This window comes from Kryptolebias marmoratus, linkage group LG16 (genome assembly GCF_001649575.2).
Source record: "Kryptolebias marmoratus isolate JLee-2015 linkage group LG16, ASM164957v2, whole genome shotgun sequence".
In the NCBI taxonomy this organism is placed as follows: Eukaryota; Metazoa; Chordata; class Actinopteri; order Cyprinodontiformes; family Rivulidae; genus Kryptolebias; species Kryptolebias marmoratus.
Window position 1 is genome coordinate 15,210,579 of NC_051445.1, and position 16,491 is coordinate 15,227,069.

Consider the following 16,491-nt stretch of genomic DNA (forward strand, 5'->3'; position numbering starts at 1 on the left):
GGGTTAAAATAGGAATAAGTATCTCTAAAAATTGTTTTATTGTTACAGAATTAGCACTTACAGTATGATAGCTGTATAAAAGATGACATCCCAGACATGGGTCATTTTCCTCACATGCTTTGTTATACCTGTTGTCAGGACACTCAGTGGTTTTACAACTCTGGAGAAAAGCAGCAAGAACAGGAAATAATTTAGACCACCAAATTAAACTAATGAACCCTAATAAAGAAACACTTAAAGGACTGAACAAAACATCCATAATCAAACAACCTAAATGAGCCTTTGCAAACTAGGAAAAAAGCAGGAAAATATGTGTCAAAACAATCACAACATATAAAAGCAAAAGCAATTATTTCATCCATTATCAATTTCTCAGACCAAATTGCTCATGATATATTTAAAATAAACAACATATTCAAAGCCAAATTTGGCGTGGTAGTAGCTGAGAGTCATTCACAACAAGCTCTCACAAGATTGTCCATATTGTTATTTTCAAGATTTAACTAAAACAGCCATTTCTCAGTATAAGATGATGTTACTTTAAAACTCTGGCATGAAATGCAGCAGGAATGCCGGGCTTTTAATTTACTTTATAGTTATTAGTAAGCTCAAGTAGCAGCAGCTAGCTGTAGCACTTCTGGAGCACCCAGAGGCACTGACGGAACATGAAGCTGTTGGAAGTAAAAGTTTGTAAAATAGTTTGCATGAACAAACCTTTTGAGCTTGCAGCTGTTTTAGTACGGCAGCAGTACACTTGGACTAGCCTTAAACTTATCAGTTCAGTCAGAATTATACTGTTTCTCTAAACTGAGGCTGTTAAAAGATTTATCTACAACAGTTAAGATACTGAATGTTCAGAAACCTTTCCACAGGACCCCACTTCAAAACATATCTCAACCACCTCCTTAAGTTGCACAAGGTCATGTATCTTTTGAGGATGGTTTTTTTTTTCTACGAAGTCACTCTTCTGTAATATTTCATCACCAGTTCTGAAAATCAGTCTTCTGGATAATATTTTACATTCCCATCAAGTCACATACTCCCACTGCATGTGTTTGATTTTCTGTTTAAGACACCCTTGGTGTGTATGTCACTGTCACACAACTGTAGGGCCCCTGTTGGAGCCTATCTATTCCTGTTGCACAGACCTCTCTGACACGTACGCCATCTGGTCTTTAAATATAACTGCAGTTTTTTCTTTTTTCTGAACAGCAGCTGTTGTGACACCATATCTACGCACTGCCAGTGTTTAAACATTATATAACCTTATGAGGGCCATCAGATAAAGCACAAAAGAGGTAAAAAAATATATATTAAAAGTTAGGATTTCCCTTATTTTTTTCAAAAAGACAGCCAAAAATAACTTACAGCTTTTATTACATAACTTTCATACAATAAATACTGAACATTTATAATAGGGAACGATATCTTGTTACTTTAAAGGGCAAGCAGCCATCAGAGTACTTCTCTCCGAACTGAGAGACACATATGCCATCGAAGCTACGCACAGGGACATGTCATTTGTCATAAAAGCTACAGTTTTACAGCTAATGACATTACTTTAAAACAAATAGACTGCGGAGTTGATAAAAGAAGTCCTCGTGTTTGCTCCTCGCTCCGCAGCGCTCCTTCATGTAGTCCCAGGCGCAGCGCTTGCAGTAGTTGTAAAAATGGTTCTCCGCTTTCTTCAGCGTGCCGTTCAGGTCCAGTGTCCCCTGGAGGCTGTGCAGAGGGCAGAGGTTTGATTAAGACATTAAAGACTTTGACATTCACACAAATACTTCTTCTGTAACAGTGGTTCCCAACCTGGGGTGCTGCCCTAAAGCTCTCAGCGAGGCAGCGAGGCTTTAATAGCTCGGAGGTGTTCAAAAGGTTTTGCAGACATGAATTTACATCAGACACTGTTGTTACACACAGGGTTTATTTTTTACCAGTGGATAGGTGGAATCAAAATATTTCCTTGTGGACATAATGTTCAAAACAATGAGACCAGCAGACTCAGGAGGTGGTGGCCAACCTAACAGAGGCAGAGATCTGAGTCAAACATGTGCAAAAGAGTTAGAAAAATGTCAAACAGGTGTCACAAGTCACAAAAACATCTGTGTTTGTGTCTTTCAGCACCAAATGAACATATGCATTGGGAGGAAAATATCAGTTTTTTTAATGTTTACTCTTCATCATACCTCAGTTGTGAGGAACTCGCCTGTCTTCAAGCTGATTTGAAATGAAGGAAAATTAATGTTGGAGAACAAAGTTTTGGATGGTCAAAAAAAAAAGAAAAAAGCTGCTGGACAGGACAAACTGACCCTCTAGTTTCAGGTCTCATAGAGTCCTGCGTATGTATGTGTGTGTGGAGTTATTCAACTTCTTGACACAGTTTAAAACAAACAAAAGAAAAGCCTGTAACCAGCTGCTACAACATCTTGACGTCTCATCCCTGCACAGAGGTGTGAATGATCCACGTGGTTGTTTATTAAGATAAATAAATGCTTTACCCCCCCAGACCTTAAATTAACGGTTTATTCCTTTGCTGTTCACGTGTGCTCGTACGGACATGCAAGCATACAAGTGCACCTGTGCGTGCAGCTTTTCTGTCGGTGCAACAAGGGGGCGCTCTGAGGGACAACAGGCTGGTAACCACTGTTTCTACGACATGTACCTAATTCACCTGCTGGTAAACTGGATGAGCTGCACATCATCCTGGCACTGCAGCAGAGACTCTCTGTTGTCCAGCAGGATGGCCGCGCAGATGAAAAGCTCAAAGGTGAAGTCAGTGTTGAAAGCCGGCAGCTGGGTCTTCAAACCGTCCTCTGAAGACAAAGCAACGCGAGGCGTTTCACACAGGTAACTTTCGGTTCCAGTTATTCTACCTCCACCCCCGTCTGAGTTTCACCTGCACTGTACTTTTGTGCCAGCCTTTCCCGATAGTGAGCTCGGTCAACTTTTTGTGAAATGAGCTCCAGGTGGTCGCAACTCAAGATCTCGAACAAGCGCAGGGCGTCGCTGTGTTCGAACTCCCTTTGGAAACCCAGGAGCAGCCACCTGAAACAATGGTCGACACGCAACCTAAAAACAAAGCATCTATAATAAAAATATATATATACAGAACAATGCTAAAGGTCTACCTGTGGCAGAATGTGAAGCTCTCCATGCTGTCTTTGACCAGGTGAGCATAAAGCAGAGGGTCCAGTTCCTTCAACAGGGCTGCCTCCAGCTCTAAGAGATGGTAAACAAACTTAAATTTACTTAAAAAGAAAATACGTTGAGGCCTATTTAATTTGATCTCTTTAGTACTCAAGATCCTTTTTACCTTGCTTAGAGAGCATTATAATTTACTTTTCATGCTTAATCTACTATCAGCACAAAATAAAAGCTTTCAGTGACTTCATTTCACCACTAGAGGTCACAAAACTTTGTTTTTTCCTCCCTTTTTATAGAAACTAGAAGTAAACATCACATTTCATACAGCCTCGGGCATCTAAAAGGTTCCCTTAAAACACATTTTATTGCTTCTGTAATTTTATTTGTATTTGAGTAGGAGATACTTATAGGTTTGATCACTACAAACTTCCTTTTTGCAAATAGTTTAATTCTGCTAAAAGGAAAAACAACAAAAAGCTGAAAGTAAAAACAAGTTTTATCTCAAGACTTCAGGAGTCTAAAGACATTATAAGAAGAGAGAACTATTGGGTCAAACACCTCATTGTTGATAGTAAAGGTGTAACATCAGCTACCTTTTTGAGTTTAGTTTTGTTTGTAGAACATCACACAGATGCTGGTACTCCAGTGTAATGAGACGAAACAGGAAACTAATGGTTTCCCTGAAGTCTCTACCGGAAACTGGTGCTGAAACATTTATTGCAAACAGCTTTTTAAAAATTTTTTTGTTACTCACCTATTTTTCTGTGCAGGCCATCAGCCCTGAAATCCCGGGAGAATTTCTCCATGTAGCACGAAAAACTCCAGAAAGCGTCGACCTCCGAGTCGAGGACTTCCAGGAAGCGGCTGCACAGGTCATTCATTCCCTGGGCGTAACTGACCTCTGGAGCGACAACAGAAGCTAAAGGAACTTCCTCTGAGGCTGATGGATCTCCCCGGATGTGTATGAGCTACGTACCTGGATGAAAAGCAGCGTAAGTGATGAGGACGTTTCTCAGCACCAGCAGATTGCCTAAACCTTCATCCCTGCAGGGACATATAAATGATTCGTGTTATGTAAGTAAACAAGATCAGTAAAATGGGTTTCAGAAACCTGCTTATCACTGATATGAAGAATGTGTACTCATAATTGAATTAGAAAGGCACTATTCTCTGTACATGTTCAGTAATACCTTGTTTCGAGGGTTACTGAGTGCAGTCAGTGTCTAAGTTTATGAACGCATTATAGTGTTGTGGCAAAAACAGAGGTTGAGGAAGGAAAACCCTTAATTTGTAATTATCAATCTGCGGTCACGGCTCTGGTGAAAACCAGAGACCTATTTGTGAGCGGATCAAACAGGAATCCTTACAGCGTGTGGTTAAGACACGTCACCACATCTTATTTGCATTGAGGGTGGAGCGAAGGGGAGCCGGTCGCTTCAACCACTGAAAGCAGCTGCTGTGAAAGGAGCCGTGAATTCAGGGCTGAAAAGGGAGCTGCGCCACTTCATCTAGTTTAGGCAAAGACATTTTTTTTATTAGGTGCCCCAGGAATTTGGAGCAACTCGGAACCGAAGAGTTTCACACTTTGACGAGAAAATGAGAAATCTGCTCTGGTGTCAGCTGAACAAAAGTATCATTCGGGTGTATCTTTTCAAAAAACGAAAAGCGCTGAATAGTCTCAGAGTCAGCAGTCAGATATTGTAAATGTTCTTTCAAGGCTCGGTTTAACTGCAGCAGGAACAACCGGTGAGGTTAATAACTCACTGGTAGTAGCTGAGGTCTCTGTTTGTTCGAGGGACGTCCTTATCAATGATTCTTATGGCTTCCTGCAGCTCCTGCTGGTCAAAAGTGACACGCTCAAACAGTATCTGTCAACAAAAAGGAAAATGTTGAGATGCAACAAGCATGTATGAATAAAAACCTGCGCAGCCTTAATGGCGGCACTTTGATGATGACTTTGATGATCCCTAATGGCAGTAATACAGGGTTGATTTCTTCCCTTTAATTTGTCTTCTTATATATTTGGACTTTATATGTTTGCAAACATAACAGCTTTTAAAAATATTAATTTCCCAACACAAAGCATAGGAAGGAATGCTATCTGAAGAAAGCGATTTATCAAATGTTGGTAAGAGCACACTCTCCAAACACACTGAATGTTTGAAAAGGTCAACTGACTCCAGGGTAAATAAATGACAGTTTGTTTAACAAAATGTTTGATCATTTCCTCAAACATCTAATCTTTACTACTTCCATGGTTAAACAACCGATCTCTTCTGTGGAAAAAAAATAGGGAGAGAAATTTAATATTAAGGAACCCAGCAGAACCAATGAAGCAGTACTTTAAAAATGTGTATGCAAAACAAAACAAATATAAAGTTGGAATTTATAAATCAGAAATATGTTGGATTAGTCTAACCTGAGCTTGCAGCTCCAGGAAAGCCAGCCTGTCCCTGACCTCCTCAGACTGGTCCTGGATCTGCTGCTGGGCCTGAGCCTCCCTCTGGTCAAAGAACCTGACAGCTGAGACCAACTCAGCTGGGTCAGATCAAGCATATGTGGGTTTTTATTTTATTAGTTTTTTTTCTTTTTAAAGATATCATATAGAATCATTTGAGTCAAGTTGGGAAAAAATAACAGCATTCTTCTCGGTAACAGCCAAGTTCGCTGGTGTCAGAGAGGTTACCGTCAGTGCCGTTGAGCTGCATCCTCACCGCTGACGGCAAGAACCGCTGCCACTTTCTCTTCATGGCGAAGTAACGCACCAGCAGCTGCTCGCACAGCAGGGAGCGCTCCAAAGGCGTGGAGCTGCACGGATACATCCCGAACAGGAAGCGCCACGCCAGGCCTCGCTCAGGGGGACAAACGCCACCTAAACAGGGACTGAAGGTCTTTTAATTATCTAGCTAAATGACTCTAAAGCACTGAACTTCAGCTGCGAGAGGTTTTTGTGAGCACTAATCCTTCAGGGAAACCAGACTGGAGCTAGTCCTGAAACGATCAAACGAAAGAAGAGAACTGGAGCTGTGAACTCCTGTACAAAAATTCAATCATCTTAGCAAACTTTCAGTAGAATTTGAGGTAATTAGATGGAAAAAAATGGACATGTTTTTGCTCAGCGTGTTCTTAAACTTTTTGTTTTACCTCTCTGTGGGCCTTAAGGGCAGTGGAGCCTAAAAAACAGAGGAGAGGGGGGGGTAAGTTTCCACATTCCTGCTCAGAGACATGTGATGTTCCCCACAGAGAACCTTTCATGTCCTCTGGATGCTTCCTGGTAAACTTTTCAAACCAAATCAGAAATCCCACTCTGATTTCTAAAAGGTCTCCGTTGTTTTCATCACCGAAGTCACGCTGGGGTTTAAAACCTCGAAGGAGTCTGACGTACAATGAGATGTTCGCGTTCACAGGAGAATGGTCTGATTGTGACTCAAGTCCCGAAGCGAAGCATTACTTGACTCTGTTGGTAGAGATTACACACTGACACAGCTCATTGATGCATCTGAGCACATCGAAGCAGGGAAGAGAAAACCAATCACTGAAGGTGATTTTAAAATGTACCCGTCAGGAACAAAACAGCACCTAAAATATTAAAAAGCGCCACATAAAAGTTACAGTGCACCTAATTCAAAATGAGCATGATTTTGAATTTTTACTGGACTGTGTTACATTTTACAACTATTTTAGCTTCTATTTATGACAAAGCTGTCATTTGTTCCTTTTATTAGTCTGTGTGTTTCTCTTGTTGTGACTTAAAAAAAGTTTGAACTTGTTTCTGTCACCACTCGTGAAGTTTATTATAAAAACGAACAAACAAATCAAATTCAGCTCAGACGAGCAGAATAATGAATACACTATTTTCCTAACAAATCTGCACACACGTTCAAGTAGCACAGTGAATACAAAGAGCCACTTTTCACCACAGATGTGGACAAAATAGAGCAAGAATGGTTCTATTTTCTAACCACTTAAGGTGTTTTAGTGTGACAATTATGGTTAATTCAGTGAAACCACTTCTCTTGTATATAATTTGAAAATAGCCAAAACCACTTTTCTAAAAAATAAAGCCTAATAGCCACTGGATTAACATGACTTTATATGTTAAAAAAAAAGATTTATTTTGGCCTTTTTGCCCTCTAATTCAGTTTGAAGTCACTTTGTTTTCAAAATAAAGTTTGAAACTTGGAGTCTGAGCGGCTGTAAGCCACCGTGTTAATAATAATGTGTAATAAATATCATGACAGCAGACCGTTTTTGAAGATGTGCATCCTGAGTCTGGACTCGTCGACCCTGCCCTCGGTGTCCATGACCCCCGGTAAGGTGAGCCGTGCGGCGGACAGAGCGGCGGAGCTCACCGCGGCCACCTCCCTCCTCCTCCTCCTCCCCCGGGAGCGGACTTCCGGCTGCTGGCCGCCGGGGCTCCGCTCCTCTGCTGCCGGCTGCAGAGGCGGCTTCCCGCCGCTGTCGTCCCGTCCGTCCATACGAGCCGAGCACACTCACAAGTCCCGCCGCATCTTAACCCCTAAACAGCACGTCTCTTCCCAACAAAACACTCCAATTAGCCCGAGAAGCCATTTTCAGCTCGTCCCCCGCAGAATTAGGAGTCAGGTGATCGCACCTCCTTTGGAGAGTCTGGCCTACATTCCAGGTGGAGTCCTCGCGACCCAAGATCCAAAGTCCACAGTGGATTGGCGTGAATGTTACTCTGCCGCCATCTAGTGGCGTTTTGTAGTAACTGCAGGTTTCTCAAAGATATTTTATTTTCTCTTTATTAAATTTTAATTAAAAAAACAAAACAAAACAAACAGGACATGATCCAGGAATCCCAAACCCCCTGACAGCTCATGTTTTGGTACAATACAATACATGGGCATCCATGTATCCATCCCCCCTCTAGTCCAGGGGGGTCAAACTCCAGGCCTCAGGGGCCGCTGTCCTGGAAGTTTGAGGTTTTTCTGCTCCAACACACCTGATTCAAATGGTTTATTTACCTCCTCACCAAATCATCAAATTCTCCAGAACCATGTCCACAAGTCCTTAATTTAGGTCAGGTATTTTAAAGCAAGAACACATCTAAAACATGCAGTAGAGTGGCCCCCCGAGGAACAGAGTTTGTCACATGTGGTCTAGTCAAAGGTTTACTTGACTCCCGGTGGTGTGGTGACGAGTGGACGATGGCCTAAACTGTAAGGGGGTTTCCAAATAAAAATCTTCTTAGGCTGACACATTTTGGATCGTCTTCCTGCTGAAAAGTGCTATATAAATAAATCTCACTTCGCTGCACTTAGGCCGGCCCAGATTGAAATACTCATTGCTTTTCTGTTATTTATATCCTGCTATTCATTACTTTTTTGTTATTCTTCCATTGTCATCACAATTTCTGATTTGCTTCTCCTACTGCAGCTTTAGGGGGAAAAAAACATGGACAATTTCATTAAAACAAGCAGCCTTATTGAAAATAGTGTGCTGTGACGTCTAAACGTAGACATTTTGTCTTTTTTCACCCAGTGTGTCTCACTACATTAGGACTTGTTTTCTCTCAAATCCCCCCCGGAGTCCAGGGTGCACACTTTCATTCTCTCATTAACCGTTTTTGTACCTGAGCAAAGAATTTCCTTTTCCTTTTCCCTTTTTTTTTAACTTGGTTTTTACCTGTTTTTAAGAGTGCTGTTAGAGAGTGAGAAACACAGGTGTGTGGTTACCATGGTGACCCTAATGAGCCTTGGAGTCTTAGTTCTCTTAATGCTTTTTATACAGTTTATACATCAAATGTAGGGATGATATAAAACAGATTACTCTGGCCTTTACAAAATAAAAATTTGATGTTCCCTCAAAAGATTCTTCTAAAATGTTCTAGTTTTTTTTTTTACGTTTTCCTTTAAATAAGCCACACACAATTTGAATCTCTTAAAGTGACATGAAGCCTTGTTCTTTCTTAATCTCCTTTAACATTTTACTTCTGTTTGATTGTTACTGCATTTATTATCCAGTCTGAGACCGCAGTAACACATTTATTTTGTTCCAATGCCTCAACTGTCCTTGTCTGTGCATGGCAGCTGGACAAAATAGTTAAAAGTTTATAATGTTCGACCGACGTATCAGACTACAGTGTTGTCTCGTTGTGACCGAAGCTAATTTAAAATGTTTAAAACCAGAGCTGGAAGGTTTATTTTAAAACTATAATGCACACTCAAACCATGAGAAACAATTTGTCCTTGAGACAACTGGATGCATATTGTAATCGCTCTTGAACTTGCATGGTTATAGTGTGGGCAGTGTCCTTTTTCAGGTCTAACTTCCTTCCTTTATTGTTGATTCATCACAACAGTGCAACTGAAAGTGCACTCAAGAGCCTTCATATCTGTGCTCAGATCAAATACAAACGGACCGGGCTTGAAAAAACCCCAGAAAACCCCAGCAACATTCTGCTCTCATCTGGATCCTTCTCATAGTGAGTATTATTGTATCCGGTACACCAAAGAGAACAGGCGGTGGGGGGCTATATTTGGCTGTAAAATTGAGGAAATTTTAAACCTCTGTTAACTTTATGATGCTTTGTTGGCTCAGATGCAGATGCTAAAGGTGGCTGAGCTCACTCTCCTGTTGATTTTGGTATCATATTCAAAAGGTGGGTATGACGAATTTTGTCTTCTGTTTTATTTTTTGGAGGCGCAGACTTTAATCGTGAAATGTCTTTGGTTTGTTTACCAACGCAGGTGAATCCTGGACGATAAAGGTCGATCAGACTTTCAATGTAACAAAGGGCTCGAACATAACAATACTGTGCACGTTCACCTACCCCTCGGGCCACAAAGTTCAAAACGTTTACTGGAAAACAGTTGGGAAAAGAGAATGCAATGAGGATGACATCGACAAGAACGCGTTTGTTTTCCACCCCAACAACTCTTGTGTGCTTCAGATGTACAGAGAAAAGACAAAGCTGATTGGAGATATAGCCAAAGAAAACTGCAGTCTGTTGATCAAGGACATCCAGGAAACTAAAGAAATCTACATGCGTCTTTTTACAGATAAAAACAAATACTCATTCAGACAGCACTGTGTCTCAATTTCCGTGAAAGGTAATAATTTCAGTAATTACAAAAAAAAAACTATCCTTATTTCACAAAATGTGGTTATAATAACTGATAATTACTTTGGATGTTTCTCCCACGCGGTCAGGTTTGCCAAAAGAATCTCCTAAGCCAGGTGGGACTTTTTAATCTACCTTATTTTTACCAAATTTCTGTTTTTTTTTTTTCAGTTCTTCTCCATTTGCCATCATGCAGTGTTGCTGTATGTTTCCCCAGCTTCATGGCTTAAATGCAAAACTCATTAAAACTATCAAGGTTGTGTTTTTATATTGCAGATTTGTCAAGTTACACAACTGCCTCTTTTGAAACATCATGTAAGTGAGACATTTCCTCAGTACCTTTTATTAAAAAACATGCAGGCTGACGTTCAGGTTATTTAAATCTGTAGTTTTGCTTCTTTAACTGTAATAATTACCATCCACAGCCATCCCCTCTTCTAGTTCAGACAGAAACAACAATATCTACCTGGCCATCTTCATACCACTTGTTGCTCTTGTGGTCGTTGCAGTTGTTGGAATTATCGCGTACACAAAGCACAAGAGGTAAAAGTCTTTTTCAGATCTTTTGTAAAGTGTGGTACTTGCTAGTAGAAAATGTATTTATATGTATTTAATGACTGACTGCGGGTATGTCAAAACCCATGTAGCCATGATGGCTTTTATGATGCTACATTTATATCAAATATAAACAATTTTTAGACCAAGAAGCCTGGTGTCTTTACAGTGGGACACATTGCCGAACCCTTGTTTAGTTTCCCCCATCTACCCAAATTAACCAGATATTTTATTTTCTGACCTTTACCTGTTAATTACCTCGAACCAAGGAGGTTATGTTTTTGGTTGTGCTGGTTGGTTTGTCCGTCTGCCTGTCTGTTTGTAAGAGTACTTAAAGACTAATGAACAGGTTTTAATGAAACTTTCAGGAAATTTCGAGGTTGTCACAAAAACCAAGTGATTTAATTTTGATGGCAATCCGACCCATGCTCCAGATTCTACAATTTTTAACAACCCTTTTCTTATGACCCCGAGTTCTTCCAGTTTATCTTTTTATTTGAAGTGTCTTGGTGTCTCTCTTTAACCTTTAACCTCGCCCTCCCCCCATAAAAAACAAAAAACTTGTTATTTTGCACCACAGACGGCAAAAGGGCAGTTGTGTTTTTGTCCATGTCTATGTATGTCTTTTACCAAAACATCTCTTGAAGCGCTGAATAGATTTTAATAAAATGATCAGAAAGTAATCACTGGATCAACTTCTACAACTGATTAACTTGCAGTGTCAATTCAAGATGGCTGCAGGAGCACAACTCAACTTAAAAAACACAAAAATAGCTGTAACTCTAATCCTTTTTACAGATATTGACCTAGAATTTGGTGTCGTTATAGCGTATAGAGTTCTAATCCTAACCCTTTACAACACGTACTCCAAGATCTACTCATCCCACAAGATCTTTGCTTAAAACTTTAGCATTAAATGTTAGGAGTCAGTCCTGTTTGTCTGTTAGCAAAATAGCTAATGAGCCACTGGATGGATTTTAATAAAAGATTCAGGAAGTCGTTACTGGATGTAGATCTACAACTGAATAACTTTTGGAGCCAACCCAATTCAAGATGGCCACCACAGCTAATCAACTTTAGCCAGCAAAAAGAATCGCTATATTTCAGTCAGTTTAGCAAATATTGAGCTAAAATTTGATCTGGTAGTAGTTGAGAGTCAACCCAAACTCATAATCTGAGAGTGACATCTCACAATATTGCAAAAGGTCACCCATTATCATTATTTTCAAGGTTTGACCAAAACAGCTACAACTCTATCATTTCTTAACATAAGTTGAGTTCCTCTAAGTTTTAGTCATCCCATCGTTAAACACAGAGTTTGTTTTGGCTAGCTAAGCCACTACTGCCCCGTGAAAAAGAGTTATGTCAAATAAATAAATCTATATGTGGTCACATGTGTGACCTCTTTCTGAGTATAATCCTAAGGCTGTTATGTTCATGCTGAAAAGATATCTGAGGACACTTTAAGTGTTTAAAGCGGCTATACCTCATCTTTTCCAGGTCACACAAGCTTACTAGGAAGGAATCTGGACATTATGTAAACTTCAGCAGAACGGCTTCAAACCCACCCAAAAGGTTTCACGCTATCATTTTTTTTATCATTTTGCATCGCACCATTGGTAGAATGTTTCATCTGAGTATCCTTTTTTAAAACAAAGTTTAATTGTTCTTGACAGATGTTTGTATCTTTGGTCCAGACATGTTAATTAAAAACTCAACACAATTCATTCAGTTCTCAAACAGGAGTTTGTCCTTTCTTTTTTACAGTGAAACATCTTGCAAAACAACAAACCCGAAGCTACCTGAAGAAAAAGTCATCGATGAAGCCATCTATATCAACGTTCAGGTCCATTTTTATTTCTTCAAATGAAAATACACTCACTGACAAAAGAATAGAAAGCTAAGCACCCAGGCGGAGTGGTGGAAATGAAATTAAACTGGAAGTGCTGAAAGGTCATGTGGTTGGATAGAAATGATTACTGTCAGTTTAAACAGATAACAGAAGTGGCAGAATGGGCACACTGCTGGTTCTGTGTTCGTAGGGTGTGTGGTTTCCCTTTGGACCTGGATACAAGCAGTGATTTGGTACAGACCAAAGTAGTACAGCTGTTGTTTCCTCTTCAGCAACAAGTCAGCCCACAGCTGTTGTATCTGGTCCTCAAAATCCATCAGACTGGTGCTGGGTTGGGATGGACATCCAAGCTAACTGTACATATCTAACTGTACATATCAGCAACTGGCGAGTAATGGGGATGGGGCTGACCCTGGCAAGACCTCAACATGATTCAGATAGTCCGTAAACACACACACCATGTGTGGACGGGCAGACTGAGCTTCATCCTGAACGTTAAAGACTGTATCAGGGTGTTGTCTCTGGTGGGCTATAACATATGAAGACAGGATGTTATGAATGTCACTGTGCTGTCAAGGTATCCCATATCACCAAGAGAAGTGGCCTGAAAACATACCCTGTGGCTGCCCCAAACCATGTTGCCAAATATAACACCAGTGTGTTGCTCCACAGCATTGACAGGACTGATCATCTCCTCCCAGGCGCCACCACTGAATATGAAACTTCACCACTAATCATGAGACCATTTCTCTTGCATCACTTCATACACAGCTCTCTCTCTGCTCGGGTGTTAATGGTTGCCTGCTCATGGGATGATTAACCCTCAGTGGGGCTGATGTTAGTCATTCAGACAAGGTGCTGGATGACACGGTGTGCTGTAAACATATGAAGATGCCATGAGGTTTTCTATTGCTTGATGCACAATACAGCAGTCCTCCGTTAGTGTGGCGTGTTGTCGGTGGTCAAAACCTTCTCTAAGTGTGTGGGTGCCCTCAGGTACCCATTGGTTCCAGCATCCGCTGTCTGGGTCATCCATACATCCCACATGATACATCCAGCTGACCTTATGCAAACCCACAATGTGACCCCTACCAAACTCCACCAAGTTCTGGTGATGCTCTCTAACGCGTCTATAAAATATCCTCTGCGTTTGCTGATCTTCACCCACTGCTTTGACTGACCTTTGGACACTCCGGCAACTGCCTGATAACAATATCGCTCCACTTGTAATGCCACCACTTATGCCCTCTGGTGCCTCTTTTAGACTCCTCAAGTCCTTGCAAATCAAATCCTATACATGCCCATCACTGGTCTGCATGTGGCTCAAATCACATCCAAATCAGACCATTTCTTCTGGGTGCTTAACGTTTTTGGTCAGTGAGCGTAGTTTTATTTTCTGATAAGACTGCAAAATAGGTTTTGTATATTTTTGTTATTAATCTTGGTATTAACTGTCTTTATAGGCACCACCAAACCAAAGGGGCCAAGATATGGAGCACACAGAAAGTATTTATGCTAACATGGATTATTCAACATAGAAGAAAGTCAACTTGAAAACATCGGAACATGCCATCTTTTAACTTTTAGTAGCACCGGGAAAAAGTGGGTCAGGCAGAATGTAATGAACTGGATTTAAAAGGTTGTTTTTTATTGTTTAGAGTTTGAAAGAAGTGCCACAGTTTTTTTTTCTTCTGGCCAATGAGTTTACTGTTATGCTGATAAGCATAAAACATATCCAGAAGGGATTATAAGAAGCCTACCAGAACACATTTTCAAACAACTGTAATTAAAACTTTTTCATTATCTTAGATTGTTCCTTTTTTTCTAATTATTTCTGGTAAATAAACTGTTAGATAAACCTGCTAGGCAACAAGTGTTACACAACAGATAAAGAGAGACAGGAAATTATATCAAGTATTTCACACTTCAGTTTTGCAATTTTGCTAAAACACTTGAAGTTCTGTTTTTTTTTTTTTTACTAAATTATTTAATCTAAACTTAACCAAAAACACAATGAAAGAAAGGATGTACGTGCAATGGTTTAAACAGTTTGATTTCTTTTTAAGTTTCTTGTGCTGAATTTGAACTGCATTGTCAAGTTTTGTGCCTAAAATAAAAGTGTAAAACTGTGGCCCCAGCGTCGCTAATTTCCCTTCACCCCTCTGTGACCAGCGTGCAAAAAGTAGCTCAAAGAGGAAGTTCGAACTGCTTTTGTTGCCACCACCCAATAATTCCTGTTTTAAAAGGGGTTGAGTAATATTTATATTTATAAAACAGTGAAAGAGCTTCAACTTTGTCTTGGTATTATTTTTTGCAAACAGAAACAGAACAACAAATCATAAATGCTCAAAAATTGATATAATTTTTTTGTGTCATCGCATTGCTTTAACTTGCAGAGGGTGCTGTTTATTATGGTTCATAATTTATTTGAAATTAACAATAACGGTATAACGGTGAGCACTGGTCAGTAAGAATGAGAAGAAATGCAAAAGAAGTAACAGTGTTTGACGAGCTGATACTTCTACGGAGCAAAAGGCTTGCACTTCATCAGTATAAGGATGATAAAAGTTATTACTTGCTGAAGAAGCAATATGAATAATAAAAAGAAGCTATTTTTATCAGAAAGTTTGTCATTTACAGTCACATGTCCTGATCTTGTAGCACTGTTGAGAGAATGCACGAGTGCAAATGGAATTTAGAAGATAATTTGTTCCGAAGGAAGGCGGCTGATAAAAGTCTGCCAAGAAACAGAACTGCAGAAACCTTGACCATAAACATGTTGGAGTGGGCCTGTTACCACAGAGTCTGTCAGCTGACGAAAAGGAGACAACCACGAAAAACACACATGCACATTACTGTGGCAATTTGTTGCAAAGATAAAAAGCCCCAACAAACAAATCAGTAATTTGTGAAACTTAAGTTTTTTTCAGCTAAGAAACCATTCGGGTTAAACTCAAAGTGGTAGCTCATTTATGATGCAAATGATAATTGTTTCAAGTTTTCTTTGAGGGTTTTATGGTTTTATGCTGATATTATCTCATGCTGTGAAAGGACGATGTTACAGCTGTTCTGGTCAAATGACCTTATGGGTGGTCTCATGCAACTGTGCAACATTTATTTCAGCTCAAGGTAGACTCAGTATCTGTATCTGTAAGACTGGCTGAGTTATGGTCATTCTTGTGTTTGGTAATAATGATTTGCTGTAGGGGCCTTCTTGAATTGGGTTGACTCCAAAAGTTAATGAGTTGTAGATGTGCATGCACTGATTAGTTTCTGAAAGTTTCCTTAAAATCGGTTCGCTGGTTCATGAGATATTTTACTAACACAACAAGCAAACGAACACACAGACACAAGCTTTCTGTGGCGGGTGATAACAAAATACATCAATAACAAAGGTGTTCAGTACTGAGGTGCGCTTTTCAACAGTAGTGATTTTCTTTAAAAGTGTTTTTTTTTTCCTTTTTAAGTTTATAAATTGGTATAAATAGTACAAAGACACATTTGTGGCAAAGATGCACATGAAAAGTTTATTATAGGGTTTAAAAATTAGTTACAACCATAAAAAGCATTAATAATGTATGTTTATATACACACACACACACACACATATATATATATATGAATGACTAAGTATGTGTTTCTTTGTTTAGATTTTGTTGTTATATTGTTATATTGTGGGACTAATCTGATTAGCTTTAGGGATCATATTGGTTCAGAAATGCAGAAACATTCAAAGTTCACAAACTTTCAAGCATCCCATGATTTCTGTCCACACTGGGCTGACCCTCACTGGCAAACCTGGGGGGCTTTTTGTTTAAAATAGGGATGTCTGGACTGATACCACAAGATGTCCTCC

The 16,491-nt window shown here is 39.9% G+C and overlaps 2 protein-coding genes across 4 annotated transcripts; one reads left to right on the plus strand and one right to left on the minus strand.

Moving 5' to 3' along the window:
• Positions 1 to 1,360: 1,360 nt before the first annotated feature.
• si:dkey-238d18.4 (TBC1 domain family member 15) lies at positions 1,361 to 7,815 on the minus strand. Of its 3 annotated transcripts, XR_001808832.3 has the most exons (11): positions 7,388 to 7,815; positions 5,828 to 6,013; positions 5,561 to 5,679; positions 4,906 to 5,009; positions 4,118 to 4,185; positions 3,896 to 4,042; positions 3,126 to 3,216; positions 2,894 to 3,042; positions 2,660 to 2,810; positions 1,807 to 2,017; positions 1,582 to 1,722 (listed from the first exon to the last, which is right to left on the minus strand). XR_001808832.3 is itself a non-coding variant. In XM_017426452.3 (10 exons), exons 1-10 carry the CDS (start codon positions 7,617 to 7,619, stop codon positions 1,557 to 1,559), a joined length of 1,404 nt encoding a protein of 467 aa, XP_017281941.1. In that variant the 5' UTR covers positions 7,620 to 7,814; the 3' UTR covers positions 1,361 to 1,556. The 3 variants fall into 3 exon arrangements, 2 of the variants coding, with proteins under 2 accessions (XP_017281941.1, XP_017281942.1); XM_017426452.3 differs by lacking the exon at positions 1,807 to 2,017 and having other exon boundaries at positions 1,361 to 1,722; positions 2,669 to 2,810; positions 7,388 to 7,814; XM_017426453.3 differs by lacking the exon at positions 1,807 to 2,017 and having other exon boundaries at positions 1,586 to 1,722.
• A 1,632-nt stretch (positions 7,816 to 9,447) lies between these two features.
• Positions 9,448 to 14,766, plus strand: LOC108241975. The gene is made up of 9 exons (XM_017426484.3): positions 9,448 to 9,589; positions 9,706 to 9,766; positions 9,855 to 10,217; positions 10,318 to 10,344; positions 10,505 to 10,543; positions 10,654 to 10,771; positions 12,284 to 12,358; positions 12,551 to 12,629; positions 14,099 to 14,766. The coding sequence occupies exons 2-9, from the start codon at positions 9,706 to 9,708 to the stop codon at positions 14,171 to 14,173; spliced, it is 837 nt and encodes a 278-aa protein (XP_017281973.1). The 5' UTR covers positions 9,448 to 9,589; the 3' UTR covers positions 14,174 to 14,766.
• Positions 14,767 to 16,491: the final 1,725 nt, after the last annotated feature.

What these genes read in the sequence shown, in the direction of transcription:
- si:dkey-238d18.4 (XM_017426452.3), bottom strand. Translation starts at nt 7,619, where the DNA reads ATGGACGGACGGGACGACAGCGGCGGGAAGCCGCCTCTGCAGCCGGCA. An exon ending in GCAGCTCAACGGCACTGACG is followed by an intron (nt 5,680 to 5,827) that starts GTAACCTCTCTG and finishes GATCTGACCCAG; the next exon opens with CTGAGTTGGTCTCAGCTGTC. An exon ending in TTACGCTGCTTTTCATCCAG is followed by an intron (nt 4,043 to 4,117) that starts GTACGTAGCTCA and finishes TTGTCGCTCCAG; the next exon opens with AGGTCAGTTACGCCCAGGGA.
- LOC108241975 (XM_017426484.3), top strand. Translation starts at nt 9,706, where the DNA reads ATGCAGATGCTAAAGGTGGCTGAGCTCACTCTCCTGTTGATTTTGGTA. An exon ending in TTTGGTATCATATTCAAAAG is followed by an intron (nt 9,767 to 9,854) that starts GTGGGTATGACG and finishes TTACCAACGCAG; the next exon opens with GTGAATCCTGGACGATAAAG. An exon ending in TGTCTCAATTTCCGTGAAAG is followed by an intron (nt 10,218 to 10,317) that starts GTAATAATTTCA and finishes CCACGCGGTCAG; the next exon opens with GTTTGCCAAAAGAATCTCCT.